The sequence below is a fragment of the Puntigrus tetrazona genome, unplaced genomic scaffold (genome assembly GCF_018831695.1).
Source record: "Puntigrus tetrazona isolate hp1 unplaced genomic scaffold, ASM1883169v1 S000000284, whole genome shotgun sequence".
Lineage (NCBI taxonomy): Eukaryota > Metazoa > Chordata > Actinopteri > Cypriniformes > Cyprinidae > Puntigrus > Puntigrus tetrazona.
The window spans coordinates 12501-40181 of NW_025047945.1; the positions used below are offsets into that span (position 1 = coordinate 12501).

Sequence of the window (27681 nt, forward strand, 5' to 3'; positions counted from 1 at the left end):
TCTTGCTCCTCGACGGAGAGGAGGATCGTTCGGGAAAAAAGCGCGACCTTCCGGCCCGGTTTCTCCCGAGATCTGCTGCGAGAACCAGAACCTCCCGGAGGCTTCTAGAAGGCCGCGCCGCTCTCAAGAGGCCAGGCTCGTCTGGAATCCACCGAGCGGATTCTCGAAGCTCTTGTTAGACCGGTTTCTCGAAGCGTTCGAAAGCATTTGAAGAGCTTGGGTCATAAATAAACGCAGACTCTCATTTCTGAAGGGATGGTCTGGTACCAGTAGGAGAGAGGCTGAGGAAACGGGCCTGACCCACGGCTGGACGCGCGCTTTATGTGACTCAGCGCTAATTGGATTAATTCATGGCAGTTTCGCTCAGGAAACATAAAACCTTCTGATCCGAGCGCCCATGAACGGTTCTAAATGCTTTTTCCAGCTAGCGTGGGAAACCTGGAGAAAAGATTTACATTCAGGTAAAAAAAAAAAAAGTCCTGGGAAAGTCCTGAATTTCTGTAGGGAACGCAAGCTTATGAATTCCAACCGTTAAAGAAGTTGCAAACAAAATAAAATAATGAATCATTTAATTTAGTTTTAGCTATACATAAACAGATTATATACACTACCTGTCAAGTTTTTGAACAGTAACAAGTTTAATGTTTTCTTTACTCTTCAAGCATGCACTTATTTAATCCAAAATACAGTAAAAGCAACAATATTGTTAAATATTTTTAGTGTCTTTCTTCAGCGTCTCGTTATCCTTCAGGAAATCATTATAATTTGCTGATTTGCCGCTCAAGAAACGTTTCCGATGATTCTCACTGTTTCTTTGATGAATCAAAGACCAGCATTTATCCGAAATAAAAATCTTTTGTAGCATTATGCCGCACCAATCAAAAGCATGGAGTCAGTTTATTTTCATTTATTTTCATAATTTTTTTGTGGTGAGAATTAAAAAAAAACATTGAAAGCCTTATTGTTTAAAAAAATAAATACATAAAAAAAATATAAAGTAATATACATATAAAGCTAAAATGACTACAGGAACACAAGCATATTTGAAAATTTCAACCAATCAGGACACCAGGCTTCAGCAACTTTTAGCTTTCTTTTCTGTGTATTAACTTGTAATAAGGTGCAGCAGTATGTCTTGTTCCCACGCAACAGAAGAAATTGTGAATTCTATGAATATTAATTACGTCGCGCAGACGTCCTGAAGCGTCCGGTCACTGAACCTCATTAATATTCACGACGCGCGGCGCGACCCCGCCCACCAGCGTCACGTTTGTAGCCAATCGGTGACGCCACGCTACCGGATTAATATTCATGAGCCTCGGTCAGTAGATGGTTAGCGCGCGACGGGGGAGGGGCGTAGGAGCAGAGCTTCGGTCCGTCACAGCTGAGGGAGCGCAGAAAGTCCGCGATATTAAACCTGGACAGTAATAAACCCCACGGCATGGTGAGTACAGGCTATTCTTCACCACAGCCGTCTGATGGAATACAGCTTGGTGTACTTTATCGTCGTGTTTCATTCACATCGACGGGAGGCAGGTTTTTCCTCCTCAGCTTGTTTCGGCTTTGACTTTTAAACTTCGTCGGTTACGAGAGAGAGACTTCAAACTGTCCTTCATCATCATTCGTGTCGTTTATTACAGTCGTTTACAATAAACCGCTCAAACTTCCCTCTTCGTCAGTTTAGCGCCGAACTAATCAACAGTTAGTTAGTAAACTAGATCAGGGAAAGATCTAAGAGACAGCTGACTAAGATTGTTTTTGGGTTTCATGTAGTTTTATATATTGACCCGTGTCTGTAAAGTAGTCTAATAATCCGCTTGATGACTGTTGAGGAAGAAATAGCAAGCCTTGCTTCATTCCCTGATATATAAGATCCTTTATGTGCCCGTGTTGACGTTTCCTTTTGAAACAGGAAGTTGATGTGAACTGGTCAAGGTCTGTGTAGTCCATTGTTGTTCTGTATGAAATCATCATCATCATCATCATCAGTGATGTTTAACACTTAAGATGTAGAAATTGCAACTCTAAAAAGAAAAGTCTGATTATTAGCATTATATGTTTTGTTACAGACACAACAGCAGTTATCTTCCTTGTTTTACTACTAATAATGTATTCCATAGGGGAAGCTAAAGTGTGTCAAACTAAGTAACTAACTAACTTCAGTATTCGAGTAAAGTATTCGACGATCTCGCGTCCGATTTCAGTTTCGTTCGGTGTGTCTGGATCCTTCCGGTGACCCGGTGACCTCCAATCAGCTGCCTTTCTCGAGCCGTAATGAAGTCTGTCTGATTAGACGAAGTCTGGGCAGATAGACAGGTTTATCGTAGCGCTGTTGATGCAGAAAAGCGCTCTAATCCGAGAGATCTGGGTTTCTGGTGATGTCACCCAAGACCTTCTGCTTCCAAACCAAGAGCTTCTTAACGAAGACGTTCGGAGCGGAGCGGCAGGACACATGCATTAATTAGGATTACATCGATTAATTCGTTTGCATTCGTTGTGCTCCCGAACTGGTTTATGGACGTCGTAATGTGAGTGTGTTTGTCTGTGATCTGGATTCTGGTTCTACCTGTCTGTCTCAGGTAATCCTAGAACACACACTCGTGATGATGATGATGATGATGATGATCAGTGTGTAGGGTGTTGTTTAGGCTTTGAGATTTTAGTATTACATTTCACTGTTTTCATCATAAAATGTAAAAGTCTGATGCTGTGGGTGAAGTTCATGATGGTCAAACCCACATCCGCTGTTCCTCCAGTCTATAAACAAACACACACACACACACACACACTTTTGTGTTTAGATTGAAGTTTGATGACATCATTTCCTGTGCAGTCATTTGTTGTCGCTCCTCTGGGAGCGTCTCAAGGTTGAGAGAGAGAGAGAGAGAGAGAGAGAGAGAGAGAGAGAGAGAGAGAGAGACAGAGAGAGAGAGAGAGAGAGAGAGAGAGAGAGAGAGAGACAGAGAGAGAGAGAGAGAGAGAGAGAGAGAGAGACAGAGAGAGAGAGACAGAGAGAGAGAGAGAGAGAGAGAGAGAGAGAGAGCAGAGAGAGAGAGAGAGAGAGAGAGAGAGAGAGAGAGAGAGAGAGAGAGAGAGAGAGAGAGAGAGAGAGAGAGAGAGAGAGAGAGAGAGAGAGAGAGAGAGAGAGAGAGAGAGAGAGAGAGAGAGAGAGAGAGAGAGAGAGAGAGAGAGAGAGAGAGAGAGAGAGAGAGAGAGAGAGAGAGAGAGAGAGAGAGAGAGAGAGAGAGAGAGAGAGAGAGAGAGAGAGAGAGAGAGAGAGAGAGAGAGAGAGAGAGAGAGAGAGAGAGAGAGAGAGAGAGAGAGAGAGAGAGAGAGAGAGAGAGAGAGAGAGAGAGAGAGAGAGAGAGAGAGAGAGAGAGAGAGAGAGAGAGAGAGAGAGAGAGAGAGAGAGAGAGAGAGAGAGAGAGAGAGAGAGAGAGAGAGAGAGAGAGAGAGAGAGAGAGAGAGAGAGAGAGAGAGAGAGAGAGAGAGAGAGAGAGAGAGAGAGAGAGAGAGAGAGAGAGAGAGAGAGAGAGAGAGAGAGAGAGAGAGAGAGAGAGAGAGACAGAGACAGAGAGAGAGAGAGAGAGAGAGAGAGAGAGAGAGAGAGAGAGAGAGAGAGAGAGAGAGAGAGAGAGAGAGAGAGAGAGAGAGAGAGAGAGAGAGAGAGAGAGAGAGAGAGAGAGAGAGAGAGAGAGAGAGAGAGAGAGAGAGAGAGAGAGAGAGAGAGAGAGAGAGAGAGAGAGAGAGAGAGAGAGAGAGAGAGAGAGAGAGAGAGAGAGAGAGAGAGAGAGAGAGAGAGAGAGAGAGAGAGAGAGAGAGAGAGAGAGAGAGAGAGAGAGAGAGAGAGAGAGAGAGAGAGAGAGAGAGAGAGAGACAGAGAGAGAGAGAGAGAGAGAGAGAGAGAGAGAGAGAGAGAGAGAGAGAGAGAGAGAGAGAGAGAGAGAGAGAGAGAGAGAGAGAGAGAGAGAGAGAGACAGAGAGAGAGAGAGAGAGAGAGAGAGAGAGAGAGAGAGAGACAGAGAGAGAGAGAGAGAGAGAGAAAATTTTAGACACTGTTAGTTTATATTAGTATTTTTAATAACTTTGTTTTAATTTTAGTGTGCTTCATCATTTTTAAGATTTGATTTTTACGTTTTATGTTTTAATTAAAATTTAAATGTTAGTTAATCAAAGCCAAAATCCCTAATTTAATAATAAGTAAATTGTGTCTTTTAATTTTATATTTAATTTTTATACTGCTCTACAGTATACATTATAATGAAGTAGTTTATTGCATGACAGATCAGTCCTAGACAAGAACACATGAATGTTAACACAAAAACCATTAGTATTAAAATAAAGATCACGTTCCATTAAATAATTCTTTTACATTTTATACCATACAAACTCATTTCTGATTAGTAATGGTTTTAGTAATATGTTAGTATTATACAAGTATCATAAAAGTAACCTCACAAGACAAAAGATCTTAATGGTCCTAAAATAGGCTTCATTTTTAGACTCATTAAAAGGCTACATCTACACTGTTTATCTATTAATATAACTGCATTATATCTGAAATGCACATGAATCAGGTGTGGCTTTTCTTAGTTCTCTAAAACTCTATTAATACACGCTCTATTTATAGAGAGCCGTCGTCGGAGCGGGTTAAAGCTCTCTGCTGTGATTGATTCTCATCAGATATCAAGACACGCAGTAGTTCAGCTCAACATCAAGGAGTGTTCTGTTAGTGGAACGTTAAAGGAAATGTTCATCAGACATGATCTTCTCATACACTGAGACTCATGCAGCCTCTAAAAAAGATGAAAAGCACAACAGAAGTGGCGTCAGGGCATCGTGAAAGTGTCCGAGTCCATCTGAAGTCAAGAACACAAGCGTGATTCCAGAGGAAAGTGACGGGAAAAGCACGCAGGGTTCGTGACCCTCTGGTCGGGTTTCTTCTCTCATTGAGCGTCCAGATCTCTGTCCTCGTGTCCCAGCACAGAGCAGACGCTCTCAAACAGAAGAGTCCAACGCTGATTCAAACACTCCACGATGACTAAAGGCTTTCATCCAGAACCACATGCACTGCTTTAAAACCATACGTCTGAGAAGAGAACCCAGTACCTTGCAACCGTGTCTGTGACATGTTTGGTGTAAAACTAGTTAAACTAGTAAACTTTATGAATCATTTCAGAGGAAACTTGAAGTAGATGCTTTTCGCATTTAATCAATGTATTTTATTTACCCCCGGTTCATGCGTTTATTTTATTTCGTGCGGTTGAAATGCACGACATGCACATTTGATCAGCTCCTGCATTTCCTGAGAGCTAAATTTTCACAATTATTTAAGCAATGCATATAGGTTCATCAGAACAGTCCTAAATCAAGTCCAGTTATTGAGTCTAAGTTTAGTCATAATGGAGTCTTTTTCTAGAGAAATCAGCCCTTGACCCAGAATATCTTGTGCTTGTATCAGAATATATTTTTAATGGCCTCGTTCTGTGAAATCCGATCATAAATACGTAGCCGATCAAACGTGGGAGCGTGGTCTCATCAGCTCTTGTATAACCTGACCCCGAGGACTGACGGCGGCACGGTTTATGAAATCAACAACTTCCTCAAGTTTAGAGGAAGACCAAAGCTCCCCGCGTTGCTCCAGACCTGCGTGACTTTGCTCTGTCGCGCACGAAAGACGAGGGGCAGAATATTTAGTGAACGAGACACACTATGGATGTATATTTGCATCACGTTAGGTGCATCATATGCGTGAAGAGTGTGTGTGTGTGTGTGTGTGTTTTGGAGCTGTTCCTGATGATATTTTCTCGTCTCGTTCTGTTCTCTCCTCTGGAACTCTGGACCTCTCTCCGCGTCGTTCTGCCTGTAGAACCAATTTAAGCGTGTCCAGCGTGACCCATTTACAGGACCTGAGAGAGACACACGCGGCACGCTGTAGCCTACTTACACTAGCCTATATATACCAGCGCAGCACACTCATTCAAAACTTTGCTCTGGAAGTGTGTGTGAAGAGAGATGATGGTGATGATGATGATGTTTGCATTCATCACGGTCCCATTCTGAGCGTTTGCTCCAGCGTCACTGTCAGTGTCTTGATGGGCTGCTTTCTTCACGTGCGACGTGTTCTTACAGTAGATGTCTAGACCTTGTGCTGTGATGAACTCGGATGATCTGTGTTTGATCTCGGTGAGCTATTTATGACGCTCGTATGTCCCTGAGGTTCGATCGCACAGATCCGGGGCCCAGAATACTCTATGAGAAGTAAAATTAGTAGCAGCTCGTCTAAAAGATCTGTTAAATACCCGGAGAACAAACCTCCAGGAAACATTAATGCAACGTTTCAACTAGCATTTTTAAATGTTGCAAACGTCTCGGTTCCGAGGTTACAACCTTTGAAACATTTAACTGGTAACAATGATACAATGTTCCTGTTTACAAGAAAAGTTTGATTTTTAACATTTTACTTACAATTTCCAATAAATATAAAATTTTTTATGCTTTGGCATTCCTAGAAATGTAAATGAGTTATAAAAATTATATATTACATGTAAAAATATTAATATGTCCATTATGGTTTTAACATTTGATTAATTTCAGTGAGTCTTGGTTTTATAATTTTTAGTTGTGTTGAGGCCCTCTAGCTGAGAAGCACTGAATCATTACACTGTGTGTGTGTGTGTGTGTGTGTGTGTGTGTAATAGTTCAGTAACACACCACACATCAGTACTGATGTAACAAGAACAAGGAAGGAACTGAAGGACGGGGAGGAAGATCAGGAGCACTAGGAGAATGAGCGCTGATCTCTCTGGGATGGAGACTGAGCTACATTTTACTTGCATAGAGAAATGAGTTTCTCAGGACGCTACACACACACACACACACACACACACACACACACACACACACACACACACACACACACACACACACACACACACACACACACAGAGACAGAGACTGAAGTACTTCAGTTAGTGGAAGTGAAGCAACTGATGAACACAGCCGCATCAGAACACAACAACATGCAGGATTTAACACCAGGTACTGTGTGTGTGTGTGTGTGTGTGTGTGAGTGTGTGTGTGTGTGTGTGTGTGTGTGTGTGTGTGTGTGTGTGTGTGTGTGAGTGATTGCCTGTCAGGCATTGTGAGACCAAGAGTAGAAAACTTTCAGTAATGTTTTTAAGACGTTACATGAATGTTAGGGCACAACGTTTATGCACGTTCTTGTATGTTTATTAATATCTGATGAATGCTCTTATCACGTTGAGAGAAAACGCTCTTAGTGTCTTGCTGTTATTTGTGCTTGTTGAACATTTTTATAACCTTGAGAAAACGTTCCTGCTATTTGTGCTCGGAACCTTTTAAGAATCATTTTAGACGATGTTCTAATCACGACAAGAAAGCATTTGAACATTCTTAAAATATATAAAAAAGGTGCAAATAACATTTAGGTTGTGAGAAATGTTTTCATTTCAGTCTAGAATCCTTTCAAAACTACATTCCTGCAACGCTTTCATAATCTGAGTGTGTTCCCTAGGGTTGGAATCGGTTACTAGGTTATGATTCTTTTGAACTAGTAGAAATATCCCAGAAGCTAGAGATTTAAACAGCTCCTTTGACTTCCGTGTACAGGAACAAGAAGAAGAGGAATAATTTGGTGTCACGTGACTCTCACTGTTCTCGGTTTAATCTGAAGCTGTCAGGGTTGTTTTGAAGGAGATCATTGAGTACTGAGATCCAGATCAGTGATCCTGCATGAACAAACGGGTTCTTCATTCATTCATGCGAAGCGAGCCATTATTTGTAGTAGATTGAACTAGATCAGTGTGCAAACTGGAACACTGGATGCACTTTTTCTAATTGAAATAAGCGTCACTGTAGTTAATGTCTAAGCTGGTTCCATGAAGGTTCACTCCACCACAGAGGAACAGAGACGGTGAAGGGTCTGAGGACCAACACGCCAATGTTTGGGTTCTACATGAGAGTAGCTACATGAGAAGAATGATTACGGTTCTGTGTGAACGATGACTGATGACGACAGAAGGGTCCTGCAGCGGTTCTCTACTTAATGATTCAGTGTATTTGAACGAATCAATGATTCAGTGAGCCATTCATGGAGAATATTTAAGAGCTGACGGGAAAGCTGCTTTAGAACCAATGATATTGTAATTATATCCGTCACGTGTTCTGGAGGAGGCGTGGCTTCTTACGCTTTCAAAGCTAGCTTGCTACTGCTAGCCTCTCCCGGACCTACCCTACCTTTAATGATTCAGCGTATCTGAATGAATACGAAAGCTTGGAGACGTGAAGTGAATCATTCGTCACTCTATACGTACAAACAGACGACGCTGATGTTAAAGGATTGGTTCCTGATTAGTCGTGTGGATCCATACCGCATTTCCATGAGGCTAAAATAGTTCATTAGATTTTTGTTTACTTCAATAAGGTCCTTAAAAATCTCTTAATCAGAATTTGTCTTGCGTTTTAAAATGTTGTTGTTCCTGTAAACATACTGATTGATTCAGAATATTTACGTAAGAGCTGATAGGATTCTGACGGGAATAACACAAGTCACTCTAAAAAAGTAATTTAGTTACTCAATAAGTAATTATGAATGTGTAATAGGTGACTGCATATAATGAGCACCTCCCTTTAGTTTCAGATAATATTCGTTCATTAAAAGGTAGACAGGAAGCTTTCAGATACGGGAAACATTTAGTTTCATACTGATTACAGCCAGAGAATATCTGGTTATGATTTATTTCTCATGTCCAAAGATATATTTCTAGATTCAAAAACTGAAACTGAAAGGGGCTGCATTGAATTACATTTAGATTAAAATTCAACATTTTTTTTTTTTTTTTTACATTATGTAACACCAGTACTTTATAACTAATTAAATTACCTAAAAATCAGCAGTAATCCCTTACGTTAATTTTTCCCTGAATAAGTACCGTAATTACAGCCCAACACGGTTCACACACACTACACACACACACACACACACACACACACACACACACACACACACACACACACACACACACACACACACACACACACACACACACACACACAAAGACAAGTAGTTATTTTTCCTCAGACAACAGAATGACACATTTAGCACGTGCTTGACCTTAACTTGACCCAGCTCTGAAATGACCAAAGATGGACCAGTGACTAAATGAATGAGTGTGGGCCTCTTGAACCTGTCTGGGAACAGTCATTAATAAGACTCTCCAAAGCCTCCACAGCCGTGGAGACACCCTGAAGCACATCTATACAGGTAGAGCGCTTCTCAAGCCTTCAGATACTGGTTTCATGTCACGTAATAATTGGGCCGTGACTGCGGTTTAATCCGCTTGTACCGCTCAAAGCTGTCAGGGCAGAGCAAACGGATTCATCTTTCTAATGGAGATTAGTCTCATGCTGCATGAATCCTGAAGAACTGGTCCGTATCCGTGACCGAAAGAAAACGCGTTCAAAAGTGAATGAAGAGTTTAGAGTGATACTGTCTTAGTTATGCAATACACGTGTTGTTCACATCGAGTCAACAATTTTAAGATACCACGAGTTCCCTGTAATGTATTTTCAATGGAAGAAGATGCATTATAACACGTCATGATCCCCCCCCCAAAAAATCAAGTATAAAAGTATGAACGCTGACGGATCTAATAATTGATTTTAATACTCAACAGCCAAAGTTCTTCAGTTTTCTGTATTGCATACAAAAAATATTCTCATCACTTCATAACATCTTGATTGAACCACTGATGTAAGGAGCGTTCTGACGATGTCTCATAGTGTTTGGATCTTATTTCTCCCACTTGTACGGTTTTGGAACGAGGTGGGTTGCGGTGGACTAACCCTTCAACAATAGAAATAAGAATAAAGATGCTCAACCCGTTTGGTCCTACCTTGGCTCAGTTCTGCTCTTCTTCTCTGTGCAGGTGTTCTGAGTCGGCGTGTCGGCGGTCATGGCGCTGGTCCAGTCTCTCCCCGTGTCCATTGACCATCCTGGACCAGGCCTGGACCCGCGCCTCCATCCCGCCTCGCCTCCTCTGATGGGAGCGATGGGTGCCGTCAGCAGCGTGATGCAGAGCCACGTCACTTATCCCGACCGGGCAAACATAGAGGTCAGCACCAACTTCCGTAAGGGCACGCCGGGCTCTGGACGCCTGCTGGCCGAAACCTCGCAGGGAAGCCGGACTCCGTCCAGCAAGAGGAGGGCCATGGCCGGACGAGCCAAAGGCTTCGGGACTCGCTCGTATTCACACGAGGACTTGATAAGAGACTGGAACGACAATCACTTGGAGCTGGCTTCCACTGGAGGAGACGGACCTCCCAAACTGGTTCCAGTGTCTGGACAATTAGAAAGAGTGAGTACAGTACAGTAGAGATGAACAAACAACATGTGTGTGTGTGTGTGTTAGTGCTGTCAATCAAAAACTGTTTTTGTTTATAATTTTTTTGTTATATATATATATATATATTTTTTTTTATAATCATTTTTCTGAAATATATTCATGTTTGTATTTCTATATAATATATTGTACACCAATATTATATAAACAAAAACTTGTTTGTATGACAGCACTAAAATATAAATATATAAACTGAACGAAATAAAATGTTAAATATTTCGGACATATTTAGGCACACATTCAAATCGTGTTGTCAAAGTATTATTTTTTAGTTGCATCCAGGTAGTTTTTGTTTGTGTATTATATGTATGTGTACTGTTTATATTTTTTATGTATAAACACACACACACCCAGTATATATAAATGATATTAGAAATGATTTAATTCAGTTATTTATATTAAATTAGCGCTAGACGATGTGAAAGGTAAAGTGAATCTTTAACACATGTATTTTTTTTAGCTCTAATATTAGTGTAATTTATACTGTATTGTGCTAGTTATTCAATTTGTATGAAATATGCTATACAAAATGATTTAATTCTCATTGCTTTATTTTTAGATTAAGAATATAAACATTTAATATTATGCATTCATCAGCTACATGATCACAGTTATCATCTCGTGGACCATTAAAGTCAAGGTTGATGTTCAAGAGCCTAACCTTTTTATTTTTTGAAAACGAGCACTTAGAAGACGAATACAGAGTGCAAGTGATAGATGTGTTTTGTGTTTCAATAAAAAGAAAAGAAATGCAGAATCAAAATAGAGAGTGCTAGAGTTGGAGGGTCAAATGAAGATGGAGGAGCTGTGTTTTTTCTTGAAGATGGTTGAGGACTGGATGATTCATGGACCTGAACTTGATGATTTGTGATGTGTTTCTCTCAGAACGTTCAGCAGGCCATAATCAGACCCACTGCCTTCAAACCCGTGGTCCCTCGGAGCCGGAACGGGCTTCAGTACCTGTCCCCGCGGCTCGGAGCCGGCCTGTCGGGCAGCCAGGGAAACCTCAGCACGTTTTCTCCAGAAGACGAAGACGAGGTGTCCGTGACGACGGAGCGGCGCAGCTCTTACAGCGGAGCTCGAAACGCTTTGTTCAGTCAGTCCTTCACCCTGACGGACACGGCCCGGCACTCCCTGACCAACCTCCAGAGCGAGGCCGGAAAACACCACGGACACTCCAACTCCGACAGCGGCCGCTCCTCGTCCAGCAAGAGCTCGGGGTCCCTGAGCGGCCGGGGCCCGCTGCTGACCGACCCGCTGACCCCGCCGCCCGTCCAGGCCTACGAGACCATCGTCAGAGACCTGGAGGACAAGCTGAGGGACAGAGACCTGGAGCTGCAGCGGCTCCGAGACAACCTGGACGAGAACGAAGCGGCCATCTGTCAGGTGTGTCACGCTAATCTGTTTTCTCTTACATGTTTTGGTTTTCTTGGTCAGGATCACATGCGTACAAGGTCACAAAAAATACTTTAATTTTCTTATAATACATCTTTCATTTCACCTTATTTGTTCAACGGCTCCCAAGTGATTTCTCTAATCTCCTTCAGCGATCGGTTGATTTCATTTAAAACAGTGTTTGAGAGTTTTTAACGCCCCTAAAGAGACACCTAGTGGTCAAGAATCAAGTTACATTTTCATTCAGACCAATGGGAAGAGACCAAATAAGTGGGCGGGGAATATGCTTTTTTTCTCAGAAATTGTATTCATTTATTTTTTCGAGGCATAAGATGTTCATTTAATTGGTCTTTCGTATTAATGAAAATTAAATTTTTTAATATCTGACTTTAAGGTTTATTTTAGCCGTTAAGTAACTGCCTACGCTGTCAAATTATGATTTTTTTGTTTACATAAAATACACAGTACACACGCATTAGATCTAAATACATATGCATGCATGTATATATTTATTATGAAAAAACTGATGCTTATATAGCCAGAAGGTTACTGTGTGTAGGGTTGGATGATCTATATGTGTGTCTCTGACAACAATACATTAAAAAATTAGACATTTCTCTTTTATGCCAAAAATCTTCAGTGAAGATATTTTGTAAGTTTCCTACCGTTAATACATTAAAACTACATTTTTGATCAGTAATATACATCGCTGAGAACTTTAAAGGAGATTTCTCAATATTTCTCAAAGCGTAATTTCCCAAAAGTGCCCCTACGCCTGGTTTTGGGCTCCAGGGCCCCGTTTATGGTTAACATGTTCTGGTGCAGGTGTACGAGGAGCGTCAGAAGCGCACCGAGCTGGAGATAGAGGAGTTCAGGCAGACCTGCGCCGCTAAGATGCAGAAGGCGTCTCACAAGGCTCAGCGCGAGCAGCAGCTCCTGCAGCTCCAGGTGTTTCAGCTGCAGCAGGAGAAGAAGAAGCAGCAGGAGGACATGAACCAGCTCCTGCAGGAGCGTCAGAGGCTGGAGGAGCGCTGCGCCTCCTTCGAGAGAGAACACACTCAGCTCGGGCCCAGGCTGGAGGAGACCAAGTGGGAGGTGAAAAAATCTAGATGACTGAAGTTACTGAACATTACCGGTCAAGATCAGTAAATGATCAGTAAAAGTCACTTGAATGCAAGCGCAGGAATTCAAATGCATGCTTTTGGAGCTGGTTTTTTACCCATCAGCCATTGTGCATCACAGTGAAAACCAGTCCAGTGTGTTTGAGTTAGATGTGGTTTGTACGCAGTTTTTCGCATATTAATAAAATTGTTGGTTTAGAATTGTTTTTTGAAAACAGTAAAAAGCACATTTAAGAGAGATATTTCATTTGTGCAATAGTGGCAAAATCTATAAAGAGAAATGCAAAAAACTTGCCACAAATATTCATTCAGTGCATCCCTACTAAAAACCTTCACTGATGAGATTTATTTTTATTTATTCTATAATGTAAAGTGTCCCTATTATGGCTAATGAAATGTAAAGGTTTTGGGAGGCTGATGTGCATGCACGATCAAAAAACACTCTCATATTCTTAAAATATGCATTTATTTTTACCTTATTTAACGACTCCCAAGAGATTCGTTTAGCGATTCATTTCTCCAGCAACCGGCTGATTTCATTTAAAGCAGTGTTTGATATTTTAACTCCCCTTAAGTGACACCTAGTGGTGAAGAGAGGATTTACGTTTTCATTCGGACCAACGGGAAAAGATCAACAAGTGTTAATGCTTGATTTTTGACGTGGACACCAAACGGTTTTAAAAACGACTCGTTTCAGTGACTCTAAAACTTTGCAGGATGTTTTCATTCATGCATGAAAGATCATACTGAAAAGACTAACGGAGACTTATCACAGTACTTGCATCATTGCTCTTTGCTGATTGGATTGTCAAACGACAAGCGCAGCTTTTATCTAATTAGCTTTGACTTGTGGTGTTTGATGTCTCAGGTGTGCCAGAAGTCTGGGGAGATTTCTCTGCTGAAGCAGCAGCTGAAGGACCTGCAGGCCGATCTGGCGCAGCGCGTCGGAGAGCTGGTGACGTTACGAGGACAGCTGCGAGAGGTTCGAGGCGAGCTGCAGACGAGTCAGATTCAGCTGCAGGAGGCGCTCGCGGGCTCTCGCACGCGGACGCTGGAGCTGGAGGTCTGCGAGAACGAACTGCAGCGCCGCAAGAGCGAGAACGAGCTGCTCCGGGACAAAATGAGCCGTCTGGAAGAAGAGTCGTCTCACCTGCGGCTGAGCGCCGGCGACGCCGACGAACTCCAAGCCTCCAAGGAGCAGGCGGAGCGGCTGAGGGCGGAGCTGGCGTACGAGCGCCAGAGCTCGTCCAATCGGGCGGCGGCGTTCGAGAGCGAGAGGAAGAGCTGGGAGGAGGAGAAGGACAAAGTGATTCGCTATCAGAAACAGCTGCAGCAGAACTACGTGCAGATGTACAAAAGAAACCGAGATCTGGAGCGATCGCTCCGACAGCTCAGCCTCGAGCTGGAGTCACGAGAACAGGACGACGACAGCAGCGGGAACGAAGTCACCTTCGACGACGTCGCCGCCACCGAGATCTGAAACACGCCCTGCTTAAAGATGGCGTTGGAGCTTTAATCGCATCCAAAATTCACCTTTTTGTCCATGCATCATGTGTGCGTGTACTGTGTATATATATATATATATATAAATAACACATTTCTGTGATATATAAAGATAGTTAACATATAACGCTTTCTCTTAAATGTCACTCTGGAGCACAAGGGTGGGTTTTTTGATGAATGAGCTGAACTATACACAGTACACGCATATGTTCTTGTTTTGGATGTGGTTTGACAGCATCGTTGTGTTTTTGACACACGGCAGTGGAGTGAGGGAGAAAGTCAAGTTTCAAACCCCGTGTAATGCACTGAACGCCGCAAACAATACAGTCATGTTACAGTGCGAGGGGATCTACGTGAGTCACGTGACCCAGTAATCTTCATCAAATCAGTCATTTTGGGCACACCGTTCGCAAACTCACAGAAGTGCACTTTTGTGTCATTAGCTACGTTTTCATCCGGCGTCGCTAATTAATCTTGGAATATCGCATAAAAATTTTTGGTGCAAATAAATCGTTTGGGACACAATCATGCGAGTTCCACCAAATCACTCAGACTTCAGCTCATGTGGGTGTTTGGTGCCATGCAAAAAAAAAACCATTCAATTAATGTTGTGGAAATAAAGTCATAGCACTGTAAGATTTAAGCCAAAATACTTTGAGAATAAAGACAAAAAAACCCTGAACTAATAGCAATACAAGAAAGAAGGAGCGGAAGTACAAGATTACATATTTTGCGAGTCAAAAATTATGAGAAAAGTTGAGAATAAAGACATAAAAGTAAGAGGTTAAATATTTTGAGAATAAAGTCTGTAGCATTGCTAGTTATTTTTGAAATAAATTACCTGGAAAAAAAGTCACAGTATCTGAACAATTAGAGTGTTGTAATATTTTGAAAATACGGTAAAAATTTCTAGAGAAAAAAAAAACCTAGCGAGAAACAACACCGGCAACTTCTTCTATGCAAGAAATGTATATTTGAGTAAAATGCCATTCTAGACTTAATACTTGAGACGAGGTGTGACGAGTCAAAGTCAGGTTTTTCTTGCACGTTCAAGACCGGATGGTTTCAGGCGTAGTTTAATGAGAACGTGTTTTCATGCACACTTCAGGGTTCACGTGCACTTCAGCGTTTTTATGCGATATCCCAAAACGAGCAGCACTGAGATAAGAGCCCTGGACTCCAGGAGCACGGTTCTGTTCTTCAGTAGACGAATGCATTTAATGCGAGTATTTAATGAACAACAAAGCTACACATGCATCCATATTGCTGTTAAATAATAATCTATAAATGAGCAGCAAGTGATTCTGAACACAGCACTATTAAAAACTCTCAAGTGGGGAATATTAACTCTTCTTTCATAAAAGCTATTGACTGTTATATTTGTACCAAAAGAAACCCATTACGGCATAATCCTGAATAATATGCGTTCATATAGAAGCCACTGTGAATAGACCAAAGCGTTGCTTGTATCTCGTGGGTGATTGTGGCGGTGTTGTCATTTTTTTAATTAACAGTATTTGTATGAAGCCAATACATTGTATATTTTTCGTGCTGTATATTTAATGTTTGTAATTAAACACCTGCAATGATTCACACTCACTGCTATTTATTTGTTGATTTCGGTATTTATGTCTTCGTAATAAATCCTCAGCGTCCCCAGTGCAATTACAGCAGGATTTATTATGGTTTAAAAAGTCAAATTAGAATGTTTTAAGAAGCATTTTAGATAAATGTTATAATCACAATGATCTACTGGCTATTTTAATGTTAGGACATTTAAAAAATATATATTAGAAAAATTTAAATAAACATTCAAATGTCATATTTTGAGTAAATGTATAAAGTTTTTAATGTTTAAATAAAAAATTTTAATTTTTAGCAAGATTTTAATGTTCTTAAAACATCTGAAATAAATCATATTTTGGGGGGAAAAGTATTTTAAAAAGATTTTTGCGGTCTTTAAATGTTTTGACGAGATTATGACATTAAGACAATGTGACATTTAAGAATAATGTTTATATGTTGGGTAAAAATACAGCAGAATGCTTTAAGAAAGGCTTTTGTAAGACATTCTTATTAACATCAATTTCCACGTTTTAGATCATTTCCAATAAATATAACCTATATTTATTACGTGGTGATCATGTCGGTTTCTTCTCCTGACATGATTAGAGAGGACTCTGTAGAGCATGGATTTATCAAAACGGTTAAAAACTCTCTAAAATTCTAAATATATATATATATATATATATAGTTTCAGGCCTTCTCTCCCGAGGCACAAGAGAGCTCATCAAGGAAAATATTACTAATGCAGGTTTCTTCAAAGCAATACAATAACATCATGCTTAAATTAATGTTTATAAACCATTTAATTAATTTATTTGCTTAAATAATTAATAACAAACAGCATCATGTATGTATGTATAGTTAAATACACCGAGTATTTTTTCATTTAAGACGTGGAATGAGGAAAAACACCATCAAGACATTCATATCACATTCATTGCGTGTCTTTCTAAACATGCATCTGTCGTGCAGTTGTAGAAATATATGAGTTCTGTGTGTCAGTTTTGATTTCTAATGCTAATAATAAAAATAACTTCTTTTTTTTCTGCAGTATTTTGAATGAAGAATGCAGCAGCGCTAAGAAAGCCATTAAAAGGCACTTAGATCATCATGACATCTTGTGCTGCCTCGTGCATTTATATTTTAAATGACGCTACATTTTTTTGTCACGGGTGAATGATGTGTAATACACACGTGTCATGAGACTCCGGGCTCTCGGGGAACTTTGACCACGAGCTGCATGGGGTTGATGTTCTTATTACTGAAGGCCTGTCGGATGATGTCCACAGCGTCCTGATGAGTGACGGCCTGCAGAGAGACGCCGTCCACTGACACCAGCTCAAAACCAGCCTGAGACGCACAGGACAGAGTCACGGCGAGCTCCGACACACACACACACACACACACACGCTCAGGGCCGTCTCTTACCCGCAGAGCATCGCTGGCAGACGCAGCTCCTCCGGGGAAAATCCTCTCGATCTTCACCACGGGCTGAACCCGAGACTCTGAGCCTCCGGATATACTGATCCCTGATCACACACAGCATTTACATCACTTATCAGATTAGACTGCACACGACACATTATTTATTACATCCACTTCTTTCTGGCATCTTAGTAAAAATATAAAATTACAAACAAATCTTGTTTCCAGGCCAGATATCTAAAAATATCTTCAATCAGAAAGTGTTTCTAGAAAGTGTGTTTCTTGAAACAATCTTGTTTTCTGCTCGAAATGAGATTATTTTGCTGGTTTTAATCTGAAAACAAGTCAATAACATGCATTTAGAAACAAATAGAATTTATCTCACAGTGATTTTAAAGGGTCATATACAGAAAAAAAAAGTTCAATTCTTTTTGATTCTCTCTGTTAAAGACATTAAAATCTTTTAAAATACAATCTTTTAAATTAAATTAAATTATAAATTTTTTAAATTTCATTATTAAGAATTATTTAAATGATAAATTATATAAAATAATATATAAATTATTTACTTTCAAAAGTGTAAGTTTGTCATGATAAGTGAGATTTCACATCCTCTTTTACCACATAAATAAATCCAGGCTGTTTTCTTCGCTGTTGTGGTGACTAATATCATTTAATTATATATTAAACAATAAACTAACAAACAAAAACATAAGGTTATTATTAAATTATTAAAAGTGTATATAATTTATTTAATTTTTTTAAATATATATATATATATATATATATATATATATATATATATATATATATATATATATATATATATATATAATTAGTTTTTTTTATAAATAATAATAATTATATATATTATTATTTACTATTATATATATATATATATATATATATATATATATATATATATATATATATATATATATATATATATATATATACTTAATAGTTATGTTTTGATCATACTAAATAATAATGTTGGCTCTTCTGGAATTATAAAATGATTCATGTTTATGTTAATATATCCCTCTCAATCAAGAGTGTATACCCAGAGACTGCTTGGTTTTGCTGATGTGGACGGTGGTGAGCTCAAACTCTTCACTGCTGTGTTTCTCCGCCGCAGGAGACACTGTTGAACTGTGGGACTTCTTCAGGGAGCCGAAGACCTGCGACAGCAGCGGTCTCTTGTGTCGAGGAGCATCCACTACAGTGGACAGAACATCTGACCGTCCGTTCCTGACAGGAGAACAATCCTCCGGACGACCGAGAGCCTCGTCCGGCGCTTGACCAGGGTCTGGACGCGTGTTCTCCGCCAGCAGCCAGTTAGGAAGGAGCCCAGACGTCCCGGAGGAGGTCAGCGAGTCTGAATGAGCGAAAGTGTCCACAGGAACGTCCAGCAACGGGCTGAAGCCTCTGGACTCGTTCTGGTCCTGACCGCAGGACAGATGCAGGCGCTCCAGAGCTTCCAGAAGCTGACTCCGTCTCTCAAGATCCTCGGTGGCGTGAAGCTCAAATCCACCGCACAGATCTGAGGCAGAGAGACACAAGAAGCATTCAGTATTTGGAATAGCGTGCGTTGATAATTAGTGCATTAGAAAACCAGCTACGAGTCGGTTTGTGAAAAAATGTACGAATCCAGCTGGCGTTTCAAGGGTTAATGTTAAACACAAATTGAAATCAACATTTAAAAAAAAAAGAGTGTAACAATAAACATGTTTTTAGCATTTTTTAACACAGAAACAAATGGCTTTCAACACAGATTCAGTTTTGCTGCATTGTTTCACTGTAACTTCAACAGAGGGTTTTTTTGTTTGTTTGGGGTTTGATTTTTTAATCATTAAACACTGTTTCAATATTTTCTCAAACCTGAAACTAGCGTCTGCCACATTTCATTAGATCTATAATGCTGATGTAGAAGTAAACCTTGTGATCACATCCAAAATAAGCTTTTATTATTTACATGTGTGTATGTATATATATACACACATACATATATATATATATATATATATATATATATACAAAATATATTTTTAAATATTTACACACACTTTATATAAATATTTAATACAGAAACATAACATTTGTATTAAATATATACATGCATGGGTGTGTTTATATACACACACACACACATAAATATAAAAATATACACAGTCCATACACTATTTTAAGCCCACTTTGACACTGCTCGTTTCATGACGGCTGGGAGGCAGGAGAGAGGCTCACCTGGTACAGGTGTGATGAGGTGTCGCTGGGGGGCGTGGCCTGACTGAGGAGAGCGGAGGGGAGAACTTCGGCCTGATTAAAACACGAGACGAAGCGAGTGAACCATGAACCCCCGCCGGGATTGTGTGTTATTGTTTGAAGGGTATGATAACTTTACATGAGCGACTCTTCAGAACATCGTAAGCTCCTTCTTCAAATGGAGACACCATGCTGTTGAAGAGCGGAAGATCAGCGGAGGACACGAGCGATCTGAGAGGAATAGAGACACGTGAGACTTAATAAAACTACAGTAACTTCATCTTCCTCATCTTCATCTCTCATTAGGGATGTGCTAAGACGTCTGACATCAAATAACAACAACAACGAAAAAAGACACTGGGAAGGTTATTTTGGAAATTCAATGGGTTATAGATTACAAGTTACCATATTTATAATGTAATAATTAGTGTAACTATTTCAATTCCTTCATTAAAGTAATGTAACTGATTGCGGTTCTAAATTTGTAACGCAAGGTATTTATTTTGACTTAAAACCAGGCACGGTTAACAACAGTCCTGTCAGACTATCAGAATTAAGATTATTATCATTTCATTTTAAAGCACGGTCCCCACAAGACTTCAGCACCACCTTTCACTCTGATATCATTTTAAGGTTAAATGCAGATTCAGTATCATAAAAGGAAGTAGCTTAAAAGCCATGATACCGTTTTTGAAATAAAATCCCTGCATAGCTATGAGAGAAAACACTGGCATCAAAGAAAGAAAAAAAATGATAAAAGCATAAATAGAAGAGTTACTGAATAAGTATGAGTCCTAAACTCATGGAGCATTGATGTCTCATGCTTTAGAGCAATGGAATCATTTATGTGTGTGTGTGTGTGTGTGTGTTTGATGGATTGAGAGGGTGTGCTGTGACAGGGATCAGGTGAAGCAGTGTTTAGAGTGTCTAACGGTTCAGTTTTAAATGACAAACATGCACATTAGACGAGGCATATTGATAAAAGAGCATCGTCATACACACATATTGAAAATGTACATGAAGGAAACACTTGCACTTGGTTTGTGAAGGTGAGCTTTTATACTGTTGAGCAGCAGACGTCATCAAGCATCATGTTTAAAGCAGAGAGTCTTTTTCCAAAGCGACTGGTTTGACTGATTAGTCAGTAGATGATGGTGGAGTGTACTACTAATAAAAATGCATTACAGTCCGTATCCAGACCGAAGCAAGTGTGGATTTAAATTTGCTTTACAGTTACTTTTTTTTTAATTATTAGAGATGCTTAAAATGTTTCAGAGAACGAGCCTTTTAGGTACTAAAACACTTATGAACGAAGCCCTCTGAAAGCATGAGAAATGTTTGTTAAACGCCTTCCTTTAACACTTAAACACACAGCACTTCCTCACACTCCAGCTGTCAGTGTTCTCCGAGGGCTTTTAAAGGCTCTGGTTAACCCAGAACACCTGCCTTAACTAATCAGCCCAACCAGTGCCAATTAACCCATTAACGGCCGTAGATTTTCCAGGGTTCGTACAGAAACGTTTTCAAGGATCACAGTATTATAAGCGTTCAGATTCTAATTGCAATAAATTGCAGCACATGCAAAGTATGCAATAGCTGTGGCAACTTAAAAAAATACTATGGCAAAGTTATTGCTTCCTTTATTGAAAGTGATATTTTTATGAACACATGACTGACCTGAAGTCTAACAGCTTCATTATACACTAAATAAAGTTATTAGACACTGTGGGTGTGACAGATCAATACAGAATGAGAAACATTTCTAATAATTCAAATAAAACCCCAAAAAACATTGCAGATGTATTTTGAAGCATTTAACTAATCTAAAGCGTAACTACTGATTATAGTAACCCTGATTATTGTGACAGTCTTAAGTAATAGTAATGTAATATTCTTGTTCATGAATACAAGCTACCTACATAATACCTGCGTGTTCACCATGTTTCGTTTTACTTTTTCAAAGCCATGTGATTTTAATATCTGGCCACATGCAAACTCAGAGCGAGGGTGCTTTTATTATGAAATCACGCTGTACACAAATAGAGCACAGAAATATGTTTTTCAATTATTTACCTGACAAATCTAGTTTTCCCGAAAAAGCCCTTTTCACCTCGAGGAGTAATATCATGATAATCATGATATGATGATCATTTATATCAGACGCGCTGCATCGCTAATTTTGCCAGAAAATATTATTTTTAATGAAAAACTAAAATTTCATATATACCGCCTTTTAAACATTCAAGTACTTTGCAAGTACCTTTACAAAAACGTGTCTGTTTTTAAGGGTTTTCCAGGACTCACCTTTGGAAAAGCCGTGCTAAACAAAAATACAGTAAATTTTATAAAACATTTTATTAAATAAATAATACAACTAATGTTAAAGGTCTTTATGGTGCGGGTCGAACTGACTCAAATTGGATTCAATATAATTCATCAAACATTAGGTCAGTCCACAGTAAAGAGTTCTCACACATTAAAAAAACATGAAAATATGATTCTTAATAACTGCATGTAACTACTTTGTTCGCGAACTGTACGTTTTATTAACAGTACTGTAACTATTTTAACGTTTTAAACAGAAAGTGTGGAAACTCACTTTGGTTTTGTACATTTTCCCGAGGCTCGAACGATATGAAATCAGTTTGATCTCCAGGAAATATTACGCCAAAAAAAAAAAGGTTCCCCATCAACGGCAGATTGTGTGGATTCCTTCAGACACAAGCACCCTTTGTGCTTGATAATAATGTTAACCAGTATTTACGCTAACTTTCAAAAATCGAAAAATAACGTAATACTGATTTTAGGGTTCATTTACACTACACTGACGTAGATTTCATTGAAAGGTGTCCTTTACAAATGATCATGACGGAAATATATTATGCTCTCCAGAGATGATAACTGTATGAAACGCGTTTTCAAAAGGTTGTGTTTTTAGTTCCCCAAAATGCCGTAAATGAAAAGAGAATGTCTTTGTGAAAGGCGCTGTGACTTGCCCAGTGAAGTGGTTCCACACAGCAGTCCTCTTTTGTTAGTTGGCACGTGGTGGACGGCTCTCACCTGATCTCTCGGAGCAGCAGGAGCTTCTCTGGCGTGTTCAGGACGGCCAGCAGCGGATGCACGAACGTCTTCAGCCCTCGCTCTGATAGATACTGTAAGAACAGCACAAGTTCGGTCTCTGGGTTAAAGCCTTTAGTAATGCGAGATCGTCAGGTTGAATCTGTCTCACCCGCTCACAGATCTCCATGAGCACGACCACGTCTTCATCCTCCAGCAATCTGACGGCCATCTCTCGCACCTGAGTTAGAGCGCTCCTCTCAGAAGAACCTGTAGAAACATTCAGTACAGTCAGGTATGTCTTCTGCTTTAAAGCTCATGCTTAGGTTAGGGCTTTCATCTAAAGAGCTCAGCGCTCAGTCAGTTATTTCAAAACTAAAAATATTTTTGTTACAAAAAGCCATCAGTCCGCTTCAGAGGACACTAAAATATGGGGTCATTTTAATTTTGGTGTGAACAATTCCTTTGAGATACTTGTGCTTTTAGTGAGATTTTAGTGAGGTTCATTTTATAGTTTAACGACCCTGGGATTAACTCTTTAGGCGCCGGAAAAGAGCTGTTTTTTAACATCAAAACTCCAAAAGCTTGTGTCTTGAAAGGGCTTTAGGCATAACCCAAAGTTTATGTGGGGTACAAAAATATACTCATATAATTAGCATATTATGACATCATCAGGATGAATGGAATTTCATAATATTCAGGAATACTCAGGATATTAGACTGATGTTTGAACTTATTTGCATGTTTTCTTTTTATCCTTATTTGAAACGATTAGAGCAGAGAAAACCCACAATAAAACAGGAGAAAGTACTAATTATTAGTATATTACTATATTAGTATAATACTATATAGCCTAGTAGTAAAACGCATACGTACAGACTACTTTTATCAGTTCTTCAGTGATATTCTGGAAATAATACATACTGAATGGATATTTGAACTTATTCGCATGTGGTTTTATGTTGTTGTCTTTGTAATCCTCATTCCAAATTACCAGACAAAAGGAAACCAACAATAAAACAGCAGAAAGTACTAATGAATTACTGCATTACTGTATTATATGCTAGTGAAACGCAGGCAGGACGTCTTGTCGCAATTTTGAGACTTTGGCGCTTAGAGGGTTAAAAATGGCCAATTCAATGGGTTTTAATGGGGACATTTTTTTCCTTAAGGACCTGAGAGGAACTATTTAGTTTAACAAATTTATTATAGGAAGTGCAGGTCAAATATTAAAACTGCATGCATTTTTGTTAGGCAATACTTAAGGGTATTAAATTGAAATATTTAAAACGAACATTTAACACTTATCTTTGTACAGCTGTTCTGCATGAAGGACGCACGCAGTGCTGTTTCACATTTGTGTAATATTACCCAGACCGCTCTCTGAGCGGGACGGAGATCTGGAGCGGGATCTCGAGGAATCTCTCTTTCGAAACAGACTGAAGAACATTCTGGAGCGCTGCAGCGGACTGCTTGCCTCTTCTCCTCTTTCGGTCTGCTTCCTCGTCCGTTTCTTTTCCTCTTCTGTCGAAACAGGAGAAACAAAACATCTGCTCGGTGATAAAACTGGCAGCATTTCATGTCGAAAATAACAAAGCACAAAGACTACTGAAATTTAGCTTGAATACTTTCGGATGTGGCCCCCACCTGACACGGTCACGTGACTTCGGGTTCGGCGTACAGGAGGACTCGGTCTGCTGAAAGCCGTGAGCAGAGATGTTTTCCTGCCTTCCCTTCTTCTGTGTCCCAGCTCTCCTTCGCTCCGGATCGCAGAGTCCTGCAGCAGTTCTGTGGGTCCTCGGCTGACGGTCCGCAGCTGCTCTGCATGACCGTCACTATCAGTGGACTCTGGATGAAACTGGGCCTCGGCGGAGCCGCTGGGCGTCAGACATTTGGCTCCTAAAGGCAAGCTGACGGGCAGAGTGGCTTGAGAGAGTCCGCTCACGGAGCCCAGGGGCGTCCCGGAGGACAGAGAGGAGGTGGACGAGTGAGACTCTGACCCTTGCGAGGACGAACAGACCGCTTCACTGCCCGCTGGAAGAGGTCAGAGGTCGGTGTGCTCAGAGATGAACACTTTATATTGTTGTGTACATGCGGGGGAAAAAGCAACTCACTTTTATTCATCCAGCTGAGCTCTGTCACCATTTCCTTGTAGGCCGGATATCTGCCTGTTTCCTGTGAATAAAACAACAAGCTGTTTTATTAAAATATTATTTTGTCACCCGTATCTTTAAACTGTTTTATCAAAAGAAAACCCAGTCAATATTTTAAATATTTTAAAAACACATATTAATTAATAATCACATGGCATGCAGGTGAACAAATGAAATATTTCACCTTTTTTATTTGGTTGTTTTGAATGTAAGATCATTTTAACTTTACATTCTTATTGAATTAATTATTTAATCATTAAAATAATATTAATATTATACATTTAGATGCTAATGGTTCTCCATTGGTAAACAGTCACATGATGTGCAGTTAAAATAATGTACTTTAACTCTTAATATTTGTTTAATTGTTTTTTTTACTGTAATTGTTTTGTTTTTAAAATTGACATTTCATGTCATAAATTATACATATATATATATATATATATATATATATATATATATATATATATATATATATATATACATACACTTTTTTTTTAATTAAACCTTTATTTTTAATAATAATTTTTATTGACGGTTTTCATATTTACAAAAGTGAATCACATTGAATTTAAGTTACAATTCGTCACATTTTATTTTAATTATTAAGTTTAGTTTTACATCATCTGTTCAACCGTGTCCAGGTCATGAATGTTTGGAAAGGTGTTGTGTTTAATATGGAGTTCCCAGGAATACCTGATCCAGGAACAGAGTGAATAATGCACAGCCTGAGACACAGAAACCAGAGAGCCACATCAGCCATCTGCTGTGTGTGTGTGTGTGTGTGTGTGTGTGTGTGTGTGTGTGTGTGTGTGTGTGTGTGTGGGACTCACTTTTATAGTCAGTATGACATGAGGCTGACTCTTTAGCACTTCCACAGCTCTGTAATGGTTAATGTTCTCAAAGCTCACGCCATTGGCTGACAGGATCTGATCGCCCATCTTAACTCCGCCCTGTTCCGCCAGACCTCCAGGATCCAGCCTGCCATCAGCCAATCAGACACAACATCAGAACATGAAGTTTTCTGACGATGGCAAAGCTTTTGTTTTTTCAAAACTGCTATTAAACGCTATAAAATGAAATAGTTCAGTGGCAGAGCCGGAGCAAGGCAGCGGTTCGGTCCAGCTGTACTGACTTGGAGATGTAGATGCCCAGGTTGTATTCTCGTCCTCCGCGGATGTTGAGCCCCAGACAGGGCTGGTGCTGAGAGAGATGGAGGTGAACCGTCCCGGCACAGTGCTCCATCTGAGCTGTACACCGAGGCGGAGCGTCCGATTCCTCCACCACCATCCGCCGATGGATCAGATCCACCCTACACACACACACACACACACGCTGAGGATCTCTGCTCTGCACACCAGAGCACTCCGTTATCTTGAGGACTCTCACCAGGTGGTCTTCTCGTTAGTGTACCGAAGGCCAGGCACGCGTCCCAGCCGCTGGACGAGCAGACGGAGGCGAGCGTGACCCATCATCACCTTCACAGCGCTGCTCATGCTGATGTTCTCCAGACTCACGCCGTTCACCTCCAGCAGCTTATCACCGACACACAGCCCCGCCAGCTCTACACACACACACACACACGTCGCGTTAATCAACTGCATGTAGTGCTTTACAATATGCATACATTCAAAGCAGCTTCACAATAATAAACAGGAAAATAACAGGAGTTACAGGAATAACAGTGTCATTATTAAAATCAATACATTTCAGTAAATTACTCATGAAGCAGTGCATATATGATATTAATCTGACACTTGCATATTTACAGTATAATCTTTATAATCTAGACCTTCCATAGAACAGACCAGGATTATCATAGTTAACTAAAACTGTACTTTATCTGAAAAAAAAAAAAAAAAAAAAAAAAAATTATATATATATATATATATATATATATGTGTATATATATATATATATATATATATATATATATATATATATATATATATTATTTATTAGTTGCCATGGCGATATTACTCATTGCAATTTAGTATGTCATGATGTACTAGTTAAAAACATTAAAAACAAGCATTATAAAAAAAAAAGACAAAAATACACTACAAAATTACAATTAAAATGAAAACAGATTGTATATAAGAATAAATATATTTTAAAAAATCTCAATTTTACTAAAATAACTCTTCAGCCAATCAAACAAGCCCTAAAACAAAACGAAAAAACACTTTATATTTAAATGTATTTGATTTATTTGTTTAATTAACAGGGTATTATCCATTAATAAAACCTTTCTATACGCTGTATTCCCTGGCCAATGTTGATTTATAGATTGCTTTGAAAAGATTACAGTGTTAATCCCATCACTAATTATGTTGGCCTCGCCCTAGTATTAGATATTCACTCTGAAATATGCTTCAAGATATGCTTTCACGTTCAGCTTTTCACGCAGACGTCATTTAGTATAATTCTTGAACTCTTTTGAGAGACTCGGACCTGCGGCGCTGTTTTTCTGCACTCTGCTGATGAAGACACCGAGTCCATGTTCAGATCCTCCTCGCACGCTGAAGCCCAGCTGACCATCACCAGCCCTGATGACCGTCAGGCTCAGCGTCTCACCTGCAGACAGACGAGCGTTCAGCGGCCAGCTCTTAGATCTTCACGGGGTTCATTCGGGTCACTTCACATGCCGCCTGTCTCAGCCTCCATCTGTGACGATGATCCCAGAACCCCTCTGTCAGCTCGCTGCCACACAAACACATCCATCAAAACTCACACACTAAAACACTAAAAATATTACTAAACAATCACCAAATT

The 27681-nt window shown here is 39.8% G+C and overlaps 2 protein-coding genes across 3 annotated transcripts; one reads left to right on the forward strand and one right to left on the reverse strand.

Annotated features, from left to right (window-relative positions):
* The first annotated feature begins 399 nt into the window (after nt 1-399).
* On the forward strand, nt 400-16038 carry LOC122333584 (leucine zipper putative tumor suppressor 2 homolog). Of its 2 annotated transcripts, none has more exons than XM_043231278.1 (5): nt 400-461; nt 9951-10379; nt 11310-11810; nt 12645-12914; nt 13809-16038. In XM_043231278.1, exons 2-5 carry the CDS (start codon nt 9978-9980, stop codon nt 14418-14420), a joined length of 1785 nt encoding a protein of 594 aa, XP_043087213.1. In that variant the 5' UTR covers nt 400-461; nt 9951-9977; the 3' UTR covers nt 14421-16038. The 2 variants fall into 2 exon arrangements, with proteins under 2 accessions (XP_043087213.1, XP_043087212.1); XM_043231277.1 differs by lacking the exon at nt 400-461 and adding an exon at nt 1316-1444.
* Nucleotides 16039-16346: 308 nt separating this feature from the next.
* LOC122333578 (PDZ domain-containing protein 7-like) lies at nt 16347-27523 on the reverse strand (the record flags this gene model as incomplete). The annotated part of the gene is given in 16 exon segments (XM_043231274.1): nt 16347-17359; nt 17438-17538; nt 18498-18977; nt 19679-19750; nt 19836-19927; nt 22757-22848; nt 22926-23023; nt 24125-24277; nt 24401-24787; nt 24868-24928; nt 25740-25887; nt 26042-26133; nt 26135-26169; nt 26172-26218; nt 26296-26470; nt 27361-27523. Coding segments are annotated over 16 exon segments (2349 nt in total), but the record flags the coding sequence as incomplete, so codon positions are not given.
* Nucleotides 27524-27681: the final 158 nt, after the last annotated feature.